At 39.6% G+C, this 21,967-nt stretch overlaps 1 protein-coding gene across 6 annotated transcripts in view; it reads left to right on the forward strand.

Moving 5' to 3' along the window:
- Nucleotides 1-21,967, forward strand: part of trak1a (trafficking protein, kinesin binding 1a) — a 287,907-nt gene that overhangs the window by 252,493 nt on the left and 13,447 nt on the right. For 4 of the 6 annotated variants that reach the window (XM_039736347.1, XM_039736351.1, XM_039736350.1 and 1 more), the window contains 3 exons: nt 362-589; nt 4,636-4,934; nt 11,058-11,273. In XM_039736347.1, coding sequence (XP_039592281.1) covers nt 362-589; nt 4,636-4,934; nt 11,058-11,273 — 743 coding nt within the window. The remainder of the gene's footprint in view (nt 1-361; nt 590-4,635; nt 4,935-11,057; nt 11,274-21,967) is intronic. The other 2 variants (XM_039736348.1, XM_039736352.1) reach the window with 1 other exon arrangement.

Below are 21,967 nucleotides of genomic sequence, written 5' to 3' on the forward strand. Positions count from 1 at the left end.
TTTGTTTCTGTGCAAGAAAGTTTACTTGATCAAAAGTAAAAACCACGACTTTCATGAAATTTTAGTTTATAATTTAAAAATGGAAGAAGAATCTGAAAATCTAACAACATCACATTAAAGTTCGATGAATTCTGAGAAGAATGATACCTGTTTATAAGAGACTAAATAAATTATCCATTCGATTTAACCCAAAACATTTTCACTGCACATGGATGGGCATTTTTAAGTTGATGTGACTTCTAGTGAGAGTGGAATAACTGCTGTCTGTTTATTGTAGGCACGTCATAGCAATGTAGATGACTACTTACTTTTTTTTTTTGTATTGGGTATTTTCCATTAACCATTTTGGCTCTGCTTGCAGGATACACCACAGGCGTGTGTTTGAAACTGTGAAAAATATCAACCAAACTGTAAAGCAGAGGTCTTTGGCTCCTTCCCCCATGAACATCCCCGGATCTAACCAGTCTTCAGCTGCATCCAGTTGCCGCAGCACTCCCCGGTCAAGTTTTTATGGTGGAGATGTAACCAACATTGTCATAGACAACCGCACAAACAGCATCATTCTGGAAACGGAATCATGCAATGAAAGGTCAGTAGTGATGCTGTGTGGCAGAAACATATTCTCAGCAGGGCACCTAGCAGCGTGTGATTGTGGGAAAGCAAAGCATTCACTGGGGTCTTTTTTTGGATTATTAAAAGTGTAAAGTTTAAGTAATTGAGTAGTTTTATAGAAATTGTGTTATTATGAGCCATTAAGAGTTCCTTTACAGTTAAGAACTATGGACAGATATAAAGAAAATCTTTTACATAAAAATATTAAAGGTTGCCATTGCCTATTGGAGATGCCACGAGTTAAAATATAAAGTTATTGGTTGTTTTGAAGTTGGCGCATATGCCAACACTGAGCAATATTTGGTTAGATTCGCTTCTGCTTTTGATATACTGTGCTTTCTTTCTTTTGTATTTTAACAGTTCACTATGTATGTATATCTGATAATATTTCTTGCATAGCTACCTTATATACTCGCATATCGGAATCTTGAAATCCGAAAAATCAATCATAAAATCAGACCCCGACTTATACGCCCGTTGAAAAATGTGACACTTAATTATTTATTTATTTCTTTTTCATCTTTTTTTTGCCTCCTCCAATCTCACATCAGTTTCTCAGACGCATCGAATTTTGTTGCAGCAGCTCAGTTACCAACTTCTTTTAATTTAAAACCAGTTTCATATTTTCCTTTCTGATCGAACGCTCCATCGTAGTTAAGGGATGCTCTTACGATAAAGGTGTATGAGGGTGTGAGTTACAAAAAAACACTAATCAGTGCAAACGTTGCTTCGGAATAATTCAGGTATCACTGTGTGGTCACGTAGGCCCAATGGAGAGAGAGGTTAGGAGCACACGCTGATACAACGCATTGCTGCACTCACATAGAACAAAAAGGCTGTGTGCTTCATGGTTCCTCTCTTGGGTGGGCGTGCGTGCGTTAGCATATCATAATCTGTAGGACTAATAGAGTGAGTTTTCTGCAGTCGATTTATACGCCCGACATCATAAAATACCGGAAATTATACGGTAAAATCAAGCCCAGTCTTATCCGCAGGAGAACTTACTCTCAAGTATATACGTTAATTTCTCCCTTCAAAACCTGACGTGTTATTTTGTTTGCTACCATATAGTAGAGCAGTACATAGGATGTACATTAGGAAGACAAGAAGATTTTGGCTTTATTCATTTTTTTTAAGGATTTATTATGGCATAACAGTCTGCAGAAATGATTAATCACAAAAACTGTAATACATTTGGAAAGATTAATTATGTTCGTCTTCATGTACACAGTCATTTACTGTTGTATAGCGTGTGTCCGGTTCTTGACTCGGCCTTCCATTATGTTCAGCACATTTTGCTCAAAGTCAACTTATGTGTCTGTCGTTGAAGGGAAGCCCCACTTAAATGTCTTTATTATTGAATTGGATTTTTGTAGCTCTGATGGTTAAATCAATACTGGTGGAGCAGTGAGTGAGTCAGTTTCTATACTGCAATGCTCAATCTTGCACCTAGCAGTAGTGTGATGTACAGTATATCCATTATTATTAACTGAATTTATTGTACATGCGTAAAATAATTTTGATACATTTTTATATTGTCCACTTCCCCTTAGAAATTTGGAGTCATATATACAGTAGTTAGAATAAAACTCAAAGCAACATACAATTAAAAATATAAACCACCCCAACAATATGTCATATGAAATTATACAAACATTTTTAATTAGCTTTTCAAAGCACCTAATAGTTAAAATATAAGCAAACGTTAATATATTAATCTAATTACATTTAGCTGTCTTCTGATACAGTAATACAGTGTGCACAGATGCCAAAAAAATTTAAAGAGATATTTTCATAACTGTTTCTTTACTATCTTAAAAAATGTACATAATCAGACATTAACATACATTAAAAGGAAATATATGTCTTCTCTTAATTCATTTTAAGTTCTGCTGGTAAGAAATAATAATATTGCAATCCTGTACACTTATTTAAACCTCTGAAATCAAATCCCAGTGCCACATTCAGAAACCTAATAGACATTTCTTCAACTTGATCAGCTTGTTTTATCGATCATGTTGTTTGGAAAATGTCTGTGGTTGAAACTTATTCTTAAAAATGCAAAATGTTTTGTCACAGTGTGAATTACTGGCTGAATATTGCATATTGAAAAGTATTGCAGAGCATTTAGAAGCATAATTACAATTAGCCAATCCTTGCAGCACAGGTTCGGGTAGGGGACCATTGAAGGGTCCACTCACACACACACAACACCAATTTGAAAACTTCAGCAAGCCAAACCGACACATCATTGAGGATATGAAGGGAAGACCACACAAAGATGGAGAAACAACTTCTTAAGATTTGCTTGTTTTTTCTTTTTATATACTGGTAGTCCCCAGGTTACGGACATCCAACCTACGACTTACGAACGGGGCCGCAGCTGCAATGCACGCGCCTCAGTAACTGCCGCTCCGCCATTTTTGGCCTGGGGACCCACAGGCGGTGGCTGGACGGAGGCTGGAGGGGGGCAATTTCGCTGCTCGCTCAGTATAGTGTCCCTTGGGCGGCTCCCATCAGCAAGTGGTGACCCATGGTCCACAGTCACCGGGGCCACAGCTATCGCCCGTGTGCAGGACGGAGGCTTGATGGGGTGGTTCGCTGCCCGCCCACTATGCCGCCGCAGCTACTACTTCTGACTAGACGCAGGCTGGATGGAGCGGAGGGGGGTGTTTCTTTGCCCACCCACCGCGCACAGCTGCCCCGTTCATTCTCGGTGGGCAGCTGGTAATGCTGCAAGCGGTGACCTGGTTGTGGCTGAACGGAGGCCATTGAGGGTGAATGGGGCAGCTGGGGGAAACATTGTAGTGTGCCTTGGGTGGCTGCCTATTGAATGTGGGCAATGGTGGGTGAATCATTACCTGCCTTTGGCCGAACCGTGTTCGTTCTCAGTGGGTGGACGCTGCAGGCTGCATACTGTAGTTGAGGTGACTGTGAGGTAGGCGGGTGGTGAACCCCCCTCGCTGCTCCCAGTCATTCTCAATAGCAAGCCTGCTTGTACTGTTACGCATATAGCAGGAAGTTGTCTCTCGTCAGTACATCAGACGTGTTGACGGCGGGTGCCTTCCTGCTGTGATAGTGTGGAGAGTGCTGTGCAGAAGAGCTCATCATAACCTTTTGTCTTCACCCTTCAAGAATATCTCTGATACACAAATCTGATGCAAGTGCTGGTGATACAGTAAAGAAGAGAAAAATCATCACCATTGAAAATAAAGTAGAAATAATAAAAAGGTCAGAGAGAGGTGAAACTCCATCATTCATTGGCAGAGCACTTGGTTACAGTCAGTCAACAATAGCATTTATTAAAATAATGGACCTGACTTACATACAAATTCAACTTAAGTGCAAACCTACAGTCCCTATCTCGTACGTAACCCGGGGACTGCCTGTAATCCCTTTTTAGCATAATAGTAATAATAATAATGATGATGATAATAGTAATAGCAGTCAGTTGCTTTGCATTGAGATATGTTGTATGAAATGCTTAGAAGCAGCACTGTATTGTAAGCTTTTGTAAGTGGAAAACGTTTTAGCATGTTGAATGTATTTGTACATGAAAAAACACTAACAACTCTCAACTTATATATTAATTTTTGTCAGATATTTAAGAAGTGATGTGATTTTTTTTTTTTTTTCAGCAATAGACTTTTTATATTTTAAAATGGGGCTATGGTTCTATGGGAAGAGAATAATTTATCTTTAGGTAAAATGCTAAAGAAATCAACCTACAAAATCTGTCAAAATTTACTGCTGGCGCTTCTAACTCCATTAAAGACCACTTAAGATGTTTAAAATGTTATGTAAATGTGTGCTTGTTATTGATTCTGTGTGTTCCCGAATGAGTTCACGATGGCTCCCTTCGTCAGAATAACTGAATCATTGTATTGTAGCTTTTTGTGCTCTTGGTTTTGGCCATTTTATTTATTTTATTTTTTGTCAAGTTATTCTGAGCAGCCATATTGAATTGTTATTATTAATGACTTAGTTTCAATTACTCAATTACTTTCTTTTCTGTTGTTGTAGTGAAGATCCAAATAAAAAGCCTGGAACTCCGGGAACTCCAGGATCCCATGACCTGGAGGCAGCATTGCGGAGGCTGTCTTTGCGACGTGAGAACTACATAAGTGAACGTCGCTTCTTTGAAGAGGACCGCGAAAGAAAGCTGCGAGACCTCGCAGAGAAGGGCGAGATGTACAGTGGCTCCCTGACTCCCACTGACAGCATCATGTCCCTGGGCACTACACACTCGGGCTTGTCTTTCCTCTCCTTCTCCAGCCGCTCCTACCTGCCTGAAAAGCTGCAAATAGTCAAGCCCCTTGAAGGTGAAAAAAGACCTCACAGGCCCCTCTCCCTTCTGCTCTTTGACTCTCTCTGGTCCCTCATGTGTCATCCAAAGTCTGGCTCTCTGTCTACTCGGTATTCATTTTTTTTTAGAGACAGTCGTCCATGCTGCTGGTTTGAGTCCCTCTAAAAGCATGTCTTCTAGCTCAGAGGTTTTGAGGTTTCAGTCATCCCACAGGAACTTGCTGTCTGTAAGCGCATTTGACACAGTTGGGGTATCCAGTTAGTGATAAATGTCTTTTAAATTATCTTTTAAATTACTACTGCATATTTAAGGCTACTGCTGATGCTCGGAATCTGTTTAGCGTTTCCCACCTAACCAATTTGTTTTTCATATTTTTGTTTGTAAGCTAATTTGTAATTAAAGGAACAAGGCACATTGTAGGATTAAAGCATAGCGGCCATCCTAAATCTGACCTGAAACTCTTTACAAGTAGGCTTGCAAATAGGAGGGCCGTTGATTTGGACAGTCTGCTTTTTGAGCCTAATTGGGGGAAAAAAAAACTGGAAAATTATATTTTCTGTTTTGAAAAAGGAGCGAGAGTAAGCCTTATGAATATTTTGTCGCAGCTATAGGGTGTGATGTGACTAACAAATGCCATTCTGCCACTCTTGTTGTTATTCATCATTTAGACGACCGCTGCAGCCAAGGGAAATTAATGAAAATTCAGAGAATGTTTTAGTGATTGGCAAAACTGTACAAAGTTTAAAGTCAGAATAAATCAAAAAGTTTTATTAGAGAGCAACTAAAGAGCACCAATAGTGCATGGCAAAAGAACAAGCAAATCACACTGCATTTCTAAGCTTTCTCGTCTTCTGACAGAGTATCGCAGAAATATTCGAGCAGCCCCAAGACAGCCTCATGTGCTGCAGTGTATGTTTAGTAATATACCAAATATTTATACTGTGCACTTATTGAATTGTGTTAATATTAACAATACAACTGGTGAATTGTCAGGTTGCAGATGCAAATTACTTTTGCAGCATAAATCAGAAGTATCCCCACATACTTCAGAACACTAGATGAGAACAGGCCATTCAGCCCAACAAAGCTCACCGGTCATATCCAGTTATTTCTTCCAAGTTTCAAAAGTCCCTAAAGTCTTACTGTCTACCACACTACTTGGTAGCTTATTCCAAGTGTAACGTTTGAGTAAAGAAACTTTAGTGTTTATGCGAAGTTTACCCTTAAGGTTCCAACTGTCCACGTGTTTGTGATTAATTCATTTTACCTATTTACACAAGTCACCAGTGGGCAGTACACTACGTGTATACATGACCTGGGCACAATGCGGTCTTAACTGCCCAAGTCTAATTTCCTTCCAATGTAATTCCAACGCCTACGAGCAGTCACTTACAGGCGATAAACGAAGCTTCACAGAGGAAGCCAAGAGCTCGTTATAGCGTGAGCCACTGCAACTTGGCGCCAAAACGTGACAAAAAAACTAAACCCGAGCCACATACAAGAGCTGTCAGCAACTCATCCTGAGAAATAAAATTAGGAAAACGACAAATGTGTGAGCACTGAAACAACTCACTAGTATTAGCATAGTCTTGCTTTTATGCAAAAGCACATGATGTTGATAACTGTTGTGACAGATAGGGGGCGCTGTCGTCCCTTTGAACCGTCAAACCAGACGCCAGACACCAGATAAAAGTCCAAGAAATTATTTTATTAATACAAATAAGTGCACAAAGCACCTCCACCTCCCCTATACTTTCAATAACACATTAATCAAACCCTCCAATCCACCCAGCAGCTCAGTCACCCTTCCTCTCAACTCGGCTCATCTCGCTGGGGTTTCCCATAATTCTTTATAGTCCTTGACCCGGAAGTGCATCTGATCCCCCCCAGTCCATGTGACTATATTAACATTTCCGGGTCAGGTAAAACTCCATTTCTTCTGTCCCCGTGACGGGGATGACTTCTGGGCTGTATGGAAAATATACGTCTCTGGGCCTCCCTGCAGCGGCCCCGACGTTATCCAGCAGGGCTGTGCATTAAAACTCCAAAGTGCATGATGCCCTGCTGGAATTCGGGGCATCACCACGTCGCAGGGAGTGCTCCATCTGGCGGCTTGGGGGTATTGGCCAGGATAAATTACTGGCCATATATCACACTATGCTCTAATAAAGTCTGCGTTATGTTTTCACGTTCTCCGTTCTTGCATCTACTTTTCCACTCGTTTTATGCATCCTACCTTCTGAAATAAACGAGTAGTTTTAATAGTGCTAATCAATCCAGATATACTGTATGATGGCACCACTGCCTACAGCCTCCATGAAGTAATTGTGCGTAGCACTGATACAGTCCTGCATGCTGACATACGTTATCTTCACTTGATAAATGATTCATGTGTGACATTCAGCAGGTGGTCGGTAACTCGTGTCCCATGTTGGTTTTGTTTTCGGACAGCTCATCCACAGCACCTTGCAGTGTTAGCTTTAGTGCCCAGAGATCCTCGGAGAGCCTTGACTTGGTGTATTCCTGTACAATCAATAAGTTAGTCTACTGCTGTTATCCTCATCTTATTTTTTTTCCTTCTTCATTTCTGTACGTCTGTTACTTATTTCTATTCTAAGATTTTAAATTTTCTCTACTCTGTGAAGTTCTTTTCAGCTCCGATAATGTCTCACTGTCTTTGATTTCTTTTAAAATATAAATTGCTATTCAAAATCTATACCCGTGATCTTTCAATAAACACTACCCATTTTCTTATTCATTTGCTTTTTGTTTTCCTTCTTCTCTGACGTATGTGCATTTGTTTCATATCTTTGCATTCTGTATGTCTCATTTTTTGACCATGTCATTCTGTTTTATAGTTATTCTGATAACTGTGTTTTTAGAAATAGATTTTCGTCACAGGACACTTGAATATATTTTTTGCAGTAAATTAAGCAATGGATTAAATGATTTGGATTTTGATGTTTTCATGCATGCTTTCAACACAATTTTTAATTCACAGGATGCAGCCATTCATTATTATGTAGAATTCTTTTTTTTTTTTTTCTTTTTTAAAAGGTGATTTTAATATTTATTTTCTTCTTTATGGTGGATTGGGTTCCCAGTGAAAATAATTGAATGCCTTGTGATCAACCACCTGGTGTTATTGCAGAAGAGAACAGAAAATGGTCAATTAAATGAACAGTTTTGATCCCAATATATAACAGAAATTTCAGTAGTGACAACATGACATAGCATTTTTAAATCCGCTTAATCCAACTCAGTGGTCACAGAGCTTATCTCAGCAGGATCTGGTGCAAGAAAAGAAATACGGGGCAGCAGAGCGTATCAGGGCTCCAGTAATGGGCTGTGTTATTTTTATTTTTTATTACTCCATGTGTACATGTTTTTTTCCAAACCTTGTCGCTGTTTATTCAGTATTGTAAGGCTCTGATGTCTGTCCTCACTGTGGACAGGTTTTATTTCTCTCTATACAGTATATATAAAATTCAACGTCCGTCTGTCCACTTTTAATGAGAGAACTACTTCACGGATTTAGATTGAGTTTTTTTCAATAATTTGCTTGAACATTCCGGTTGATTTTGCGACTTCTCTCTTTGTGCAAAGTATCATAATTTAGTTACAGCACCGATTTATTCACGCAAATCCGAGAGACAGGCTGTGGGCCGAGGGGATATTGGCAATGGCTCGGGAGTGGGGAGCCTGGTGGGGCCCTCCTCACTCACGCGCCAACCTCTCTTCGAGTCGGTCTACCTCTCACCTCGTGTTGGAGCGTACCTTGCTTCTGCTTACCTAGCGATATCTAGATCATCTAGAGATTATTAAAAAGTAACGTTTGACGTTTTTGAGATAGAGATCACGTGTGTTTTAGAGGGTAGCTGCTCATTGGCAGAGATGTCACAGCCATTTGCTCTTCTCCCCATGCGGGTGACGCTCTCCCGTCAGTGCTGAACACGATCAGATACAGTGCCGACGTTTGACAATGGAGTATACCTATCTTCCGCTTGGCCAGAGATACCTTGTCAACTTTTTACATTTTTGGCAAAGAGATCACAGCCTCATTCTCACTCCTGATAGGAAAACCAAAACTATTGTGTATCAAGAGGCCCTCAGATACGAAGCGGTTAATATACATTTTTCTCAATGCAAATTATTCCTTTTTTTTTTTATTATTGATTTTTAAAGTTTCTCCTGTTTCATTACTACGCAGGCAGAGCCACGGGAGGACAGCTAGTTATATAGTAATATCATTAAATATAACAATGGATGACACACTTAAAACTAGGTGCTAGCATTCACCCATGAAAGAATATGGATGTGCCCTGGGGTCCCCCGTTTTTTGTCATTTTTAATTAAACATGTTTAGGTAGTTCATGCCCACAGATATGCAGTAGACAGACTGAAACGTTGATTGAGAAAGAATAATTAGCTTATATGTTGTTGACCTTTCTTTCCACCTTAACTTGATAAAAGCTTATAGAACTGTTTATGTCATACAATTTACCAAATCTCTTTTCAGATTCTGAGGACACAAGAGACATTCGTGAATCTGTTGTAGCCAATTTAGTATTATTTTTTTTTTTTTCTTAATAAAATCAAGATAAGGGTGGCACAGTGGTAGCGCTGCTGTCTTGCAGTTAGGAGACCCAGGTTCGCTTACCGGGTCCTCCCTGCGTGGAGTTTGCATGTTCTCCCCGTGTCTGTGTGGGTTTCCCCCCACAGTCCAAAGACATGCAGGGTAGGTGGATTGGCGATCCTAAATTGTCACTACTGTGTTCTTGGTATGTGTGTGTGTGTGCGCCCTGCCCGGGGTTTGTTTCCTGCCTTGCGCCCTGTGTTGGCTGGGATTGGCTCCAGCAAACCCCTGTGACCCTGTAGTTAGGATATAGCGGGTTGGATAATGGATGGATAGAAAATCAAGATAAGCCTTTAAAACAGGAAGGATGGACGGACAGACAATTATGGCAAGATTTATGCAGAATACCACTTCAAATCTCTAATCCCAAACCCCATTTCTCATTTTAGTTCTTGACCTCTCCACATTTCTACTTTATTTATTAAGCTGTTGAATAAAAAAATATTGGCATTACTTTTCTGTAAGAGGGTTTGAGAATGTTATGTCCTGATAGATGATATCTGTTATTACTTGTGTTTTGGTAGCCACTTAACATGTGTTTTGTTTGAATAATAAGAACTTTATTATTATTGCAGTGTTCTTTAATTGTGAACAGGTTGCCCCACAGCAGTTTAATAATAATAAATTGTATGAGGAGGGATCACAAGACACAAACAGGATTTCACAGAAGCACATGAAACAATGGGGCGGCACAGTGGTAGCGCTGCTGCCTCGCAGTTAGGAGACCCTTAAGGGTTCGCTTCCCCGGTCCTCCCTGCGTGGAGTTTGCGTTTTCTCCCCATGTCTGCGTGGGTTTCCTCCCACAGTCCAAAGACATGCTGGTTAGGTGGATTGGCGATTCTAAATTGGCCCAAGTGTGTGCTTGGTGTGTGGGTGTATTTGTGTGTGTCCTGCGGTGGGTTGGCACCCTGCCCAGGATTGGTTCCTGCCTTGTGCCCTGTGTTGGCTGGGATTGGCTCCAGCAGACCCCCGTGACCCTGTATTCGGATTCAGCGGGTTAGAAAATGGATGGATGGACATGAAACAATGTGCCCTTCTCAAACACACGTCTCTTTAAAGTAGGTCTGTGAAATCCTGTGCCGTGTGGTGCTGTTTAAATGTCCAGCAATGCAAGTCAGTTTGTGGCATTGCTTCAAGAGCTGGTAAAAGGTGCATCAATAAGATGTGATATTAAATTTTGTTCTTTGTGTTTAAATAGAAGGTTCATTTTCAAATACCAGATTTCATTGTCAGTGACCCAAATTATGGCCTTCTCAAAGAATTTTTTTGCTGTGAGATGCACTGCCTCCCTTTTATTAAAGCATCAGTTTGTGTTTATAGTCGCTCACCACTCCAAATATCTCACAAATGAAATGATCTTGTGTCAGTCAGGTCTGTTGATCAAATGTGTAGCAGAAAGTGCAAATGCTGTCTTCCTCGTTATGAGGTTATTAATTATATTTGTGTTTATTGAAAGCATAAGCCAAGCAATTTGTTCATATGACCTCTGAATTATTTTCATAGGTTCTGCTACATTGCATCACTGGCAGCAGCTGGCTCAGCCAAACCTGGGAGGCATCCTGGACCCGAGGCCTGGCGTTGTGACAAAGGGCTTCAGACCACTGGAGCTTGATCTGGAGGAGGTGTACCAATTCACAGACTTTGAAGAAGATGAGCCAGGTGACCTTTCTTTCCAGGACCTTACTACCTCAACCCCTGTTCAGCACATGGAGGCCTCAGGTGAGAGGTCACGAGGGCAGCAAGTAACTGTTACAGAGAGCGCCACTATCTCGAGCCATGCCCAGCCTGTCACCCTGGAGACACAGGAGCAGAAGTCTGCCCGTGATGAGGTTTCTGGTGAGGGAGCCTGCTAATGTCCTGTGGAGTGGGACACCTGACAGGATGCTGAATACTGGGGCATTCATTCTCATCAGTACCCATCCTCCTCTTTGTGACATCCATATCATTCACAGCACAACAACCCGTTTTTTAAGTATATTATTTTATTTTAATTTTTTTTCTCCCTTAAATCATCTCCTAAATTAATTGATAGAACAGAATGTCACAGAGCCATGTCTTGGGGTGTAGAGGCTGCTAAAGTGAACAAGTACTTTTCATATTTTTAACACTTGTTACAAATTTAACCTTAGGAGTATAACACTGGGTAACAAAATGGAACTATTGTTTTTGTTTTTTTTTTTTTGTCACATGACTCAATCTAGGTGAATCTTACAGTATTTTTCATGCTGATTTCAAATATCTAATCAAACTGTCTCTATAGTGCAAGAAATTAAACTGGCACATGGTTAAAATTGACAATGACGTATTTTTACACTATATTTGCATTTTGAGGGTTTCCTCCGGGCGGCACGGTGGCACAGTGGGTAGCGCTGCTGCCTCGCAGTAAGGAGACCTGGGTTCACTTACTGGGTCCTCCCTGCGTGGAGTTTGCATGTTCTCCCCGTGTCTGCGTGGGTTTCCCCCCACAGTCCAAAGACATGCTGGTTAGGTGCATTGGCAATTCTAAATTGTCCCGTGTGTGTGCTTGGTGTGTGGGTGTGTGTGTGTGCTTCCTGCCTTGCGCCCTGCGTTGGCTGGGATTGGCTCCAGCAGACCCCCGTGACCCTGTAGTTAGGATTTAGAGGGATGGCTAATGGATGGATGAATGAACAGGGGCAGCACGGTGGCAAAGTTGTTCGCTTCCCGGGTCCTCCCTGCATGGAGTTTGCATGTTCTCCTCGTGTCTGCGTGGGTTTCCTCCCACAGTCCAAAGACATGCTGGTTAGGTGCATTGGCGATCCTAAATTGTCTGTAGTGTGTGCTTGGTGTGGGTGTGTGTGTGTGTGCCCTGCGGTGGGCTAGCGCCCTGCTCGGAGTTTGTTACCTGCCTTGCGCCCTGTGTTGGCTGGGATTGGCTCCAGCAGACCCCTGTGACACTGTAGTTGGTATATAGCGGGTTGGATAATGGATGGATGGATGGGTTTCCTCCCAAAAAGGGTAGAAGTAAACCTTCCTGCTGTATTTGTCCTCGGGAAGATCCCTCTTAAGGGTCCAGCATTAGTCAGCAAGCCTACTTAGACTCCATTTGTCTTGGTTTGACTTGACCGTTTGCCATTGCTCATCACTGACCACTCTGAGACTTCAAATGGGGAAAAAAAGGCACCAGATAAGAATCCAAGAGATGTTTGTTTAAAGACATCTTAATCCTGAATGTAACTTAAACATAAACTGTGTACCTTAATAAGGGGTTATATACTAAATACAGTATACAGAAATACAGAACTTAAAGTCTGTGTGAGTACCTTTCAGAAATCAGCATGTAGTGAGAAGTCAAGCGAAATGACCCCTTTTATTGGCTAACAAGAAAGATTACAATATGCCAGCTTTCAAGGCTGCTCAGGCCCCTTCTTCAGGCGAAATGTCATACGGAGACTGGAGTTGCCTGCGTTTAAAGAGACACCAGGATAATTGACAACATTAGAAAAACTTTAAGTGAGACATCTTCAATGTAAAAATGAACAGACCCCCTCCAGGCAAAGATTCATCAAGCAAGAGTGGAGGACAATGTATGGTCAAGATCTTTCGATAAGATGACTGTCTTTTGAAGTTTTGAAGTTTCTGATGCGTATTTTCCATACAATGTGGATCTGTAGTCAGGTTGAAAGCTTGCATATTGTAATCTTTCTAGTTAGCCAATAAAAGGGGTCATTTTAGTTGACTTCTCACTACATTCATAATGGCTAACACGGTATAACACCCTGGCACTACAGAAATCAGCATGAAAAAGAACTTTAAAAAACATCCCCAAGTTGTCCTGTGACAAAATCTTTGTTGACCAGTGTCATTATTTATTTTTACAAAATGAAACGTGTTATAGCCTTGGTCATCTGTGGCAATTTAACACCTGACACATACTTTCTATATTTGTAAATGACAAGTTTAGAATGGGGCGACACAGTGATACAGTCGGAAGTAGTACAGACTTACTTTATCTGAGTATTGGTTTCTTTCTGGACTCTTTAAGGAGCGGGCGGCACGGTGGCGCCTCGCAGTACGGAGACCCGGGTTCGCTTCTTGGGTCCTCCCTGCATGGAGTTTGCATGTTCTCCCCGTGTCTGCGTGGGTTTCCTCCCACAGTCCAAAGACATGCAGGTTAGGTGCATTGTCGATCCTAAATTGTACTTAGTGTGTGTGCCCTACGGTGTGTGCCCTGCCCGGGGTTTGTTCTTGCCTTGCGCCCTGTGCTGGTTGGGATTGACACCAGCAGACCCCCGTGACCCTGTGTTAGGATATAGCGGGTTGGAAAATGACTGACTGACTGACTCTTTAGGGAGCTGCTTTTTGACGTTTGGATGTTACTTTTCCAGAATGCCCATTTAGTTCTCCCAGACACTCTACGTGTTCTTTTTGGCTCTTTAAATGTTACTTAGGTGCAAGTTTAGGTTGAACTAATCCTTGAGCATGCCCTGCAAGCATATGATTGGCTAGTTTGGATCTTTTGGCCATTGCTTGTTCTCTTGCATGGTGTTATGTCAGTTTGCCATGAATCTCTAGTTCTTAACTTCAACTGGTTTATCTGCCTAATGACTACAGAGTTAAGAGGCAAAAATGGCATGCAAGTTTATAAAGTGATTTTAAAAATGGATGCAAATGTGTGTCTAATTTTGATTGCTTATGTTGATTTTTTCATGCTGTGTATTAAGGATAGTACAATTAGTTTTTTGTAGAGTCGACACCAATCACTGATTTCATGTTACTAGAATAGGCCGATTCAGATTTTTTGTTCTTTACTCTTTAAAACCTTTTAAACTAAACTCCTACATAACCATGCATGTTAGAAGCTTTATGTCCTACTCTGATCCTGGAGGGCTGCTTTGGCAGCAGTTTTTTAATCAGTGACCAATTTTTTCTGTTAATCGACACTTTTTCCCTTCATTTTCATTGCCTTATTTTTTTAAGACTCGAACCTCTGAATTGCTTGTTTTTTCCTTAAATGGCAACCAAACAAAAATGAGACGTAAACTGAGCCAATAGATGACCAGCTAAGTTGAGGCCTCAAACCTGAACCAATTTTACTCCAACCAGTTTCCTAATTAAATCTGTTAATTTAAGCTCATGGCCTGTTGTCACACCAGACATTTCTAAAACTGTTGATTTTCATTTTTCTAAGAACACCGTCAAAATGTTTTGTTGACCTGAGCAGATCAGTATTTCTGGGACACTTTTCTTTAGTTTTCAATATTATAAGGTTAGCTGGTCATGTGTTGCCTCACTTGACCACTTGATATTTGTCTGCTAATTAAGGAAGATATGAGCAAATAAGGGGCCCGAGTCTTAAAAAGTAATTCAATTAAAATGAAGGCAAATTAGCAAAAATTGTTCATTAATTAAGAAATTGACTGGAATGAAAATCTGCAACCACTGCAGCCCTCCAGGAACTGAGTGAGTTACCCCTGTTCTATATTCAAGTGGTATTTTTACAATTAAACTGCAGAACACAAGTTTTACTTGTTCATTTTTTCATTAACAACACGCAATTCTGTAGGATTCTCATTCAGTGATCATAAAGAAATGCTAAAATAAATAAAATCCCCTTAAATTATAAAAGTGGAAACAAGATATTTATCCATAACACATATGGCAAAATCAATAAGTAAAGTTACAAGCTATTCATAAGATGTTTATCAAGAAGATACAAGGCTAACCTGTTTTAGTTTACAAGTAAAAACATTTGGCTTTTAAGCTAACAAGCCAATTATTTACTAAACAACAAGGACAAATTCTAGCTTGTAGGTTCTGTTTTCTAATTTAAAATATAAGGTTATGTGCTAAACGCAAGCTCACAAAACAAAAAGGCCTCAGCTTATTAAAGGAGCTCCTCTTTTAATTTCCGTTCAAGCCACTCCAAGTTCAGCTGGACAGCCATTTCTCTTCATGCAGAGGGCAGCTCCTCAGATTCCCTCTTCTCAGTTTATTACTCTGCCATCTTCTCTCTCGTCCAAAGTCTTCTTGGCTGCTCTCTGTTTACAGGACATTGTGGCAGCAAAACTGCACCCGCACTCCCTCAGGTACTGTCATATTTTGCATAAAGGATTACTACATCTAAATTACTGTAAAGCTTAGAAAAGCAGAAATTGAAAAAATTGGTTTATGAGATCGGCCAATATACAGATCACTGATTGAGCCATTTGGAGTGAAAATCAGACAATCAATCGGAGCATCAGTACTGTCGATGAAAGATGACACTGTAATGCTAGATCAGGTCTACTTGTTTCTTCATTGGAGGCTAACTCTTAGCTGTTTTTGAAAATCATTGTTAGTGTTACTTATGTTCAAAAGTCAGTCGGTGAATATAAAACCAGAAAGAGGTCTAAAACATGTCAAATTGGTTGTTAATGTTGCAACAATTTAGGCCACATAGTTTTATTCACAACTAGGTGTCCCCCGCTGTTCTGCCTGCATAGTAGTGAAACAGGACAAACTTTAAAAATCAATAAACAAAAAGGTATTGCTAGCTAAGTGGAGGCAAGGTACACTCCAAAACATGGCGAGAGGTAGAGCAACTCGAATGGAGGCTGGCAAGTGAGTGAGGAGGGCCCTGCCTGGCTTCCCTCTCCTGAAGTCACGCTTCCTCCTCCCCTTGGCCCGCAGACTCTGTCTCGGATTAACGTGAATAAATTGCTCCTGCAAGCAAACTATGATACTTAGAGCGATGAGAGAAGTCGCATAATCAACCGCATATTCAAGCAAATTATAGAAAAAAACCCGATCTAAATCTGTTAAGTAATTCTCTCGTGGAAAGCAGATAGACAGACGTTGAATTTTATATATACAGAGATGTAGCCTTTTTACTTGCTTACAATGTTACAATGAATGCAGGCCTTGTTACGTGCCGCACTAGCAATTTGTTGTAATAGAGCTTCCCTTATTATATAACTTCAGACAATTTCAAGATCAAATTTATTATAATGTATGTGTGGTTTGGTGAAATTCCTACCTGTATATTTCACACAGACTAATGACTTGAGTAGAGTACCAACAACAAGTCTAGAAATAAAATTCCTATATAGAATTCATAAAACAGTGAATCATCAGTCTGAATTTACAGACTAGGACTAATTTAAATATTTAATCCAATAAGACCCAATCTCAGCAGTCTTTTATGGAATATGTTCAGTAGCCATGCACTAAACAGTATACCACAGTGTTTTCAAGCAAGTAAAGTTAGAGTCATAGTTGAAATCTTAATTATCTGTTCAATGTATTTCCTGTTACTCTCACCTCATATTGTACTCAGTCATGACCAGAGGTGGGCAGTAACGAGTCACATTTACTCCTTTACATTTACTTGAGTAACTTTTTTTTAAAAATAGCACTTCTAAGAGTAGTTTTACTGCACCATACTTTTTACTTTTACTTGAGTACATTTGTGAAGAAGAAACGCTACTCTTACTCCGCTACATTGGGCAACACTTGAATCGTTACTTTTTTTCCATTAGATACGCTATATATTTTTGCCAGAGAGAAGTCGCCAGTGGATCTACTGCATGACTGTTTCACCAGTCAGACATAATCACAAGACTCCATTTCACCAATCAGATGTAGCAACAGTAATCATAAGACTCCTTTTCACCAATCAGATGTAGCAACAATAATCACGAGACTCCGTTTCACCAATCAGACGTAGCCATCCAGTCACATGACCACACACAAACTGTGGCGGCATAGCAGCACAAACTCCTCACAGACAGCGGACAGGGAAAGAAAGAATACATGAAAAATGAGAGCCAACTCCTGCTGAAGCTTAACCATCACTTCGCTGAGTGAAGAACACTCACGTTTTAACCCAACATGCACAGACACAGACAGTCGGAGTAAAGTGAGACTTGTTGGACGTACACAAGCTGCCTTGTTCTGATGTTATTTTCTATCAGCTGTGCTATTTGGCGGGCGAGTGAATCTGCAGTATCCTACTGTCAGTGTACAGGATATCTCGTCACTGTAAGTAGTCTGCACTCTTCAAACATCCATGTTAACTACTGTAGGTATCGGCTTCAAAAGCTTTGTTGTGAAAAACTGAGATTGGGAACTTTGTGTTATTTCTGCATCTTTATTTTGTAAAAATGTTATTTATTTTTACTCATTTTTTATTTTATCATTTAGAATTAGCAGAATTTGCACATTATTTTATATTTTTGTTTGTCTTATTACAACATTTCTAAAATATTTACCACTTATTATGTTCAAACAGTTACTCAGTACTTGAGTAGTCTTTTCACCAAATACTTTTTTACTCTTACTTGAGTAATTTTATTTTGAAGTAACGCTACTCTTACTTGAGTACAATTTTTGGCTACTCTACCCACCCCTGGTCATAACAGGGTGACACTGAATACCTAAGTTGTTTGCTTGTGGTAGGTACTTATTAGTTTTGTTCAGAGCGACTCTGGACTTGTTTCTCTCAGGCAGTCTCCTTATTTATCTGCCCTGGAACGTTAGCATCTCACAAGTGCTGTTTTAAAAATGAGGTATGTTTCGTTTCCATGGGTCTCGAGTCCGTCTGTCATTCATTTATTGTTTAGGGAGCACCTCGGGGTATTTACAGATGACCGTGTCTGAGGTAGCTAAGCATCCAACAGCAATAGAGTTGTTGTTTTGTTGTTGTTTAATTTTATTTGAACTTTACACTCCTGACTTTGGCAGCCTTTAGTCTCCTAGGACTAGTTGCAACTGCACAAAAAAAAAAATTAATTTCTTAAAACATTTTCTTGATTTGTAAAAGTGCACACCTAATACCTGCTGAATATGGTGGTGGTTTTCCTTTCCTTTGGTTATCCTGGCATAATGTGAATCAACATTCGTAACACTTGAGATTGGTGGGTGTGTAAATGTGTCACCCGTTGTGAAATTATGCTTGACATTTCCATTTTTACCCCAATTTTTTTCCTGTCATTATTTAATTCAACCTGATTTACAGCCTTTTTAAATGAAACATTTTAATTTGTGATCATTCTCTTCAATTTGACATTCTTAGTATCTTTCTATTTACAAAGAAATTCCAGTATTACAATATTCCTAATATGAAAGGCATGAGCATGGCAGACAAAAAAGTATGGTAAATTAGTGGGGATTAGATTTGTTATCCAAAAATATATTTCTTTAAGTATAAAAATATACTCATAAATAGTTAATACATTGAAATGTTGATGATCAAGACAGAGAAACAATCAAAAGTGGGTAGAGCAAATGATTAAAAACCATATATTCATTTACAGTGGAACCTGTGCCTTAAATATTAGGTAATTTTGTACAATGATGACTCTAAGTCTCGTCAATTTTATTAAATCAGTATTCATATTGACGTTTCCAATGTTTTACACATAAAGCTGCCTTACAGATTGCTGTGGTACAGTGCCTCGGCACTCCTGGACACTTGACTTCGATCTTGACTCCATCCCTGTTGATTTTACGTTTACGTATTCTCCTCCATTTTTAAGGTGTGACGTTTCTCTGTCTACTTCCCTTATGTTTGGTTTAATTCACGACCACAAATTGCCTGAAATGTCCGACTGTGGCTATAGTGCTGTGAAATAATCTCATGCTGCCAAGATGGTCTTTGGTGACCCCTTAAGTGGATGAACAGGTGAATGGATGGAAAAATAAATCGATAATGCTGGGTAATATCAACTATTAACTTTTACAGTAATGAAGATAATGGCAGTCGTACTGCTGACCATCATGCTAAAGTGAACTATGTATACAGTGCCTGTAGAAAGTATTCACAACCTTTCAAAGTGAGTTTTATAACTAATGTTTACATTTAAAAATATTTGTTTTTTGATATCTCTTGCCTTATGTTTACTCTCAGCGTTCCTCTTAATCCATTTACTGGGTATCCTTGTGTGTCTCAACCTCTCTTGCTTGGCACTTCCTCTCCTGATCTCATTTCTCATAAAGCAATCTTCATAGACTCTGTCATTCGCTTGCTTCTTGTCTGTGTTTTAACTACCACCAATGGTGGATGGGTGCCCATTACCCACTGTGAAAACATCCTTCGAAATTCTTTGAAGGCGAATCAGATTGCGTTACGTTACGTTATTCACTTTGTTATCGATGAAATGCCCCCTTTTAAAGTTAATTAACTTTGCACCCCTAATGTATCATGTCATCAACTTAACCACAAAACACCAAAGACAAACTGACCAATCAGATTGCTTGGAGGGACCAGATATATTATATATATATATATATATATATATATATATATATATATATATATATATATATATATATATATATAAAAAAATCTTGGGTCGAAACGTGATCATCTCAGAGAGACACTTTGAAGTCTCATGAGACTTCTTGCACGTCACACCCTACTTACAAACAATTTCTCGGAGACACTTTAATGTCCCACGAGACAAGGAAGTGAGACAAAAGGACAGCTGCTGTACAGGCTTTTAAATGATCGACGCACAGCGCAACATGCAGATCACACAGCTCGGTAGCAGCTAGTAGCAAGCCATCAGCTGATCCGTCCTTAGCATGCATTCATCCCGTCCCCTTCACAATGCAAGTGGCAGAGACAAGAAGTGGCTAGCGTGAAGCGCGCCCACTGGGGTGGGTGAACGAAGCAAGTAGGGGGCACATATATATAATTATAATAAAAAAATCTTGGGACAAGACGTGTCTTTTTGAGAGACTTTTTGGAATGAAGTTCCATGAGACGGAGATTTTTAACAGGAGATTCTTTCAAGTCACGCCCTACTTACAACCATTTTCAAACAAGACCACGGTCATCTAACCTCTCAGTTGTGTGAATGCTTTTGGCAGACACACTTTCTACGCTCTCAGCTCTCATGAATTTTATCAGGACAATAATTTTATACATTCTAGACACGTCAATGACTAAGCGAAGAAGAAAGAGCAGGGACAAACATTTTAAAAAGTTGGGTAGTTTATTAGAGATAAAGAAACTAAATTCATTCACGGGCAGTTAAATGTTGCTTTGTCACGATGTAACACCAAACGTGGAATCAAAATTCAATGCGACATTGACAAAAAAATATTGTTTTTACTGAAGTTTTAAAGTAAAAGTGAAAATAATGCAAATGTAACAATTCCCATGAAAATAACAACCTCTTTAAATTGTATATCCGGTAAACCAAACCCAGGGGTTGGCGAGCGAAGCAATCAGGGGGCGGTGCCCCCTAGTGTGTGTGTATGTGTGTGTGTATATATATATATATATATATATATATATTAGGCCAAAACGTTTTTTTTCCTAGAAGTACAAATTGATTTTCAATGTACATTCAGGGGCCCCACATTATTGTTGTTTTTAAAACTGGTGGTTATACTTGAAACAATGCTCATGGTTTTAAGTTGTGTATTTCTTCTTGCTAGACTTCCTTATACGAGTAGTTCTTGCAAAATGCACCGCTTGGCAACACTTTGACACAAAAGCCTGCACGTCACCATTAGCTCCTTACTAACCACTGTGATCAGTGTCTGTCTTACTTGGGTACCTATTTTGTTTTTATTAATTTTATTAAAATCAATCAACAGTCCATACAAGCAAGTCAAGTTTAACAAAACTAAGTTTGAAACAAATCGACTCTCACCCATGAGAAAGAGAGCTAGGTCAGCAGAGTAAAACCTTAATAATAGTAAAAATATGTAGATAAGTAAATGAATAAAAATAAATAGAATAAAAAAATGAGCTGAGAGAATTGACTTCCTCAATGCTTTAAATGCTAATTCTAACATTTTATTGATCAGATCAGGCCAGGTTTTGAAAACGTTTTGAACATTTGATTTTTTTTCCAATTTTAGATAATATATAACTTCAGTTACCCACTGATGGGCACCCATTTTGAACACGTGACTTGATCTTGACAAGATTTTATAGCACTAATATATAGTAATAAAAAACGAAACAAGGCGAAGGGTTGGGGACCACCGTGGTGCACCTGTTTATTAACTGAGATAAAAAGAAAAAGTAGCAAAAGAAAGGGTTGGGATGTCACATTGTCACTCAACACTTCTTCTTTTAAGGCACTTCTGTAGAACTCGCTCCATCCTCTGTCGTCACGGGTTTAAAAGTAAACACCGACTTCCTGTTTGACGTCATCGAGGTGGGACGTCCAGGCTGTTGACAGAAGAGACGTCAAAGGTCCTTCCGCAGTTCTTCCTCAATTTTATTGACATAAAGGGAAAAGGAGTTAAAAACTGTGTCCTTCTACGCACAGGATCCACCACTCTTCCCTTACCAGAGTCCTGAATACAGTATGTGTGTGTGTGTGTTCTATAATAATTGAGGTGTTGTATTTATTTGGCTTGTTGATTTGTAATACTGTTCGTTATTCAAGAGCTTATTTACGATATTATTTTATTTAAATTTTACTTGGAGGTTTTGAGTTATAAGCTGTGGG

Source organism: Polypterus senegalus, chromosome 15 (genome assembly GCF_016835505.1).
Source record: "Polypterus senegalus isolate Bchr_013 chromosome 15, ASM1683550v1, whole genome shotgun sequence".
Classification (NCBI taxonomy): domain Eukaryota; kingdom Metazoa; phylum Chordata; class Cladistia; order Polypteriformes; family Polypteridae; genus Polypterus; species Polypterus senegalus.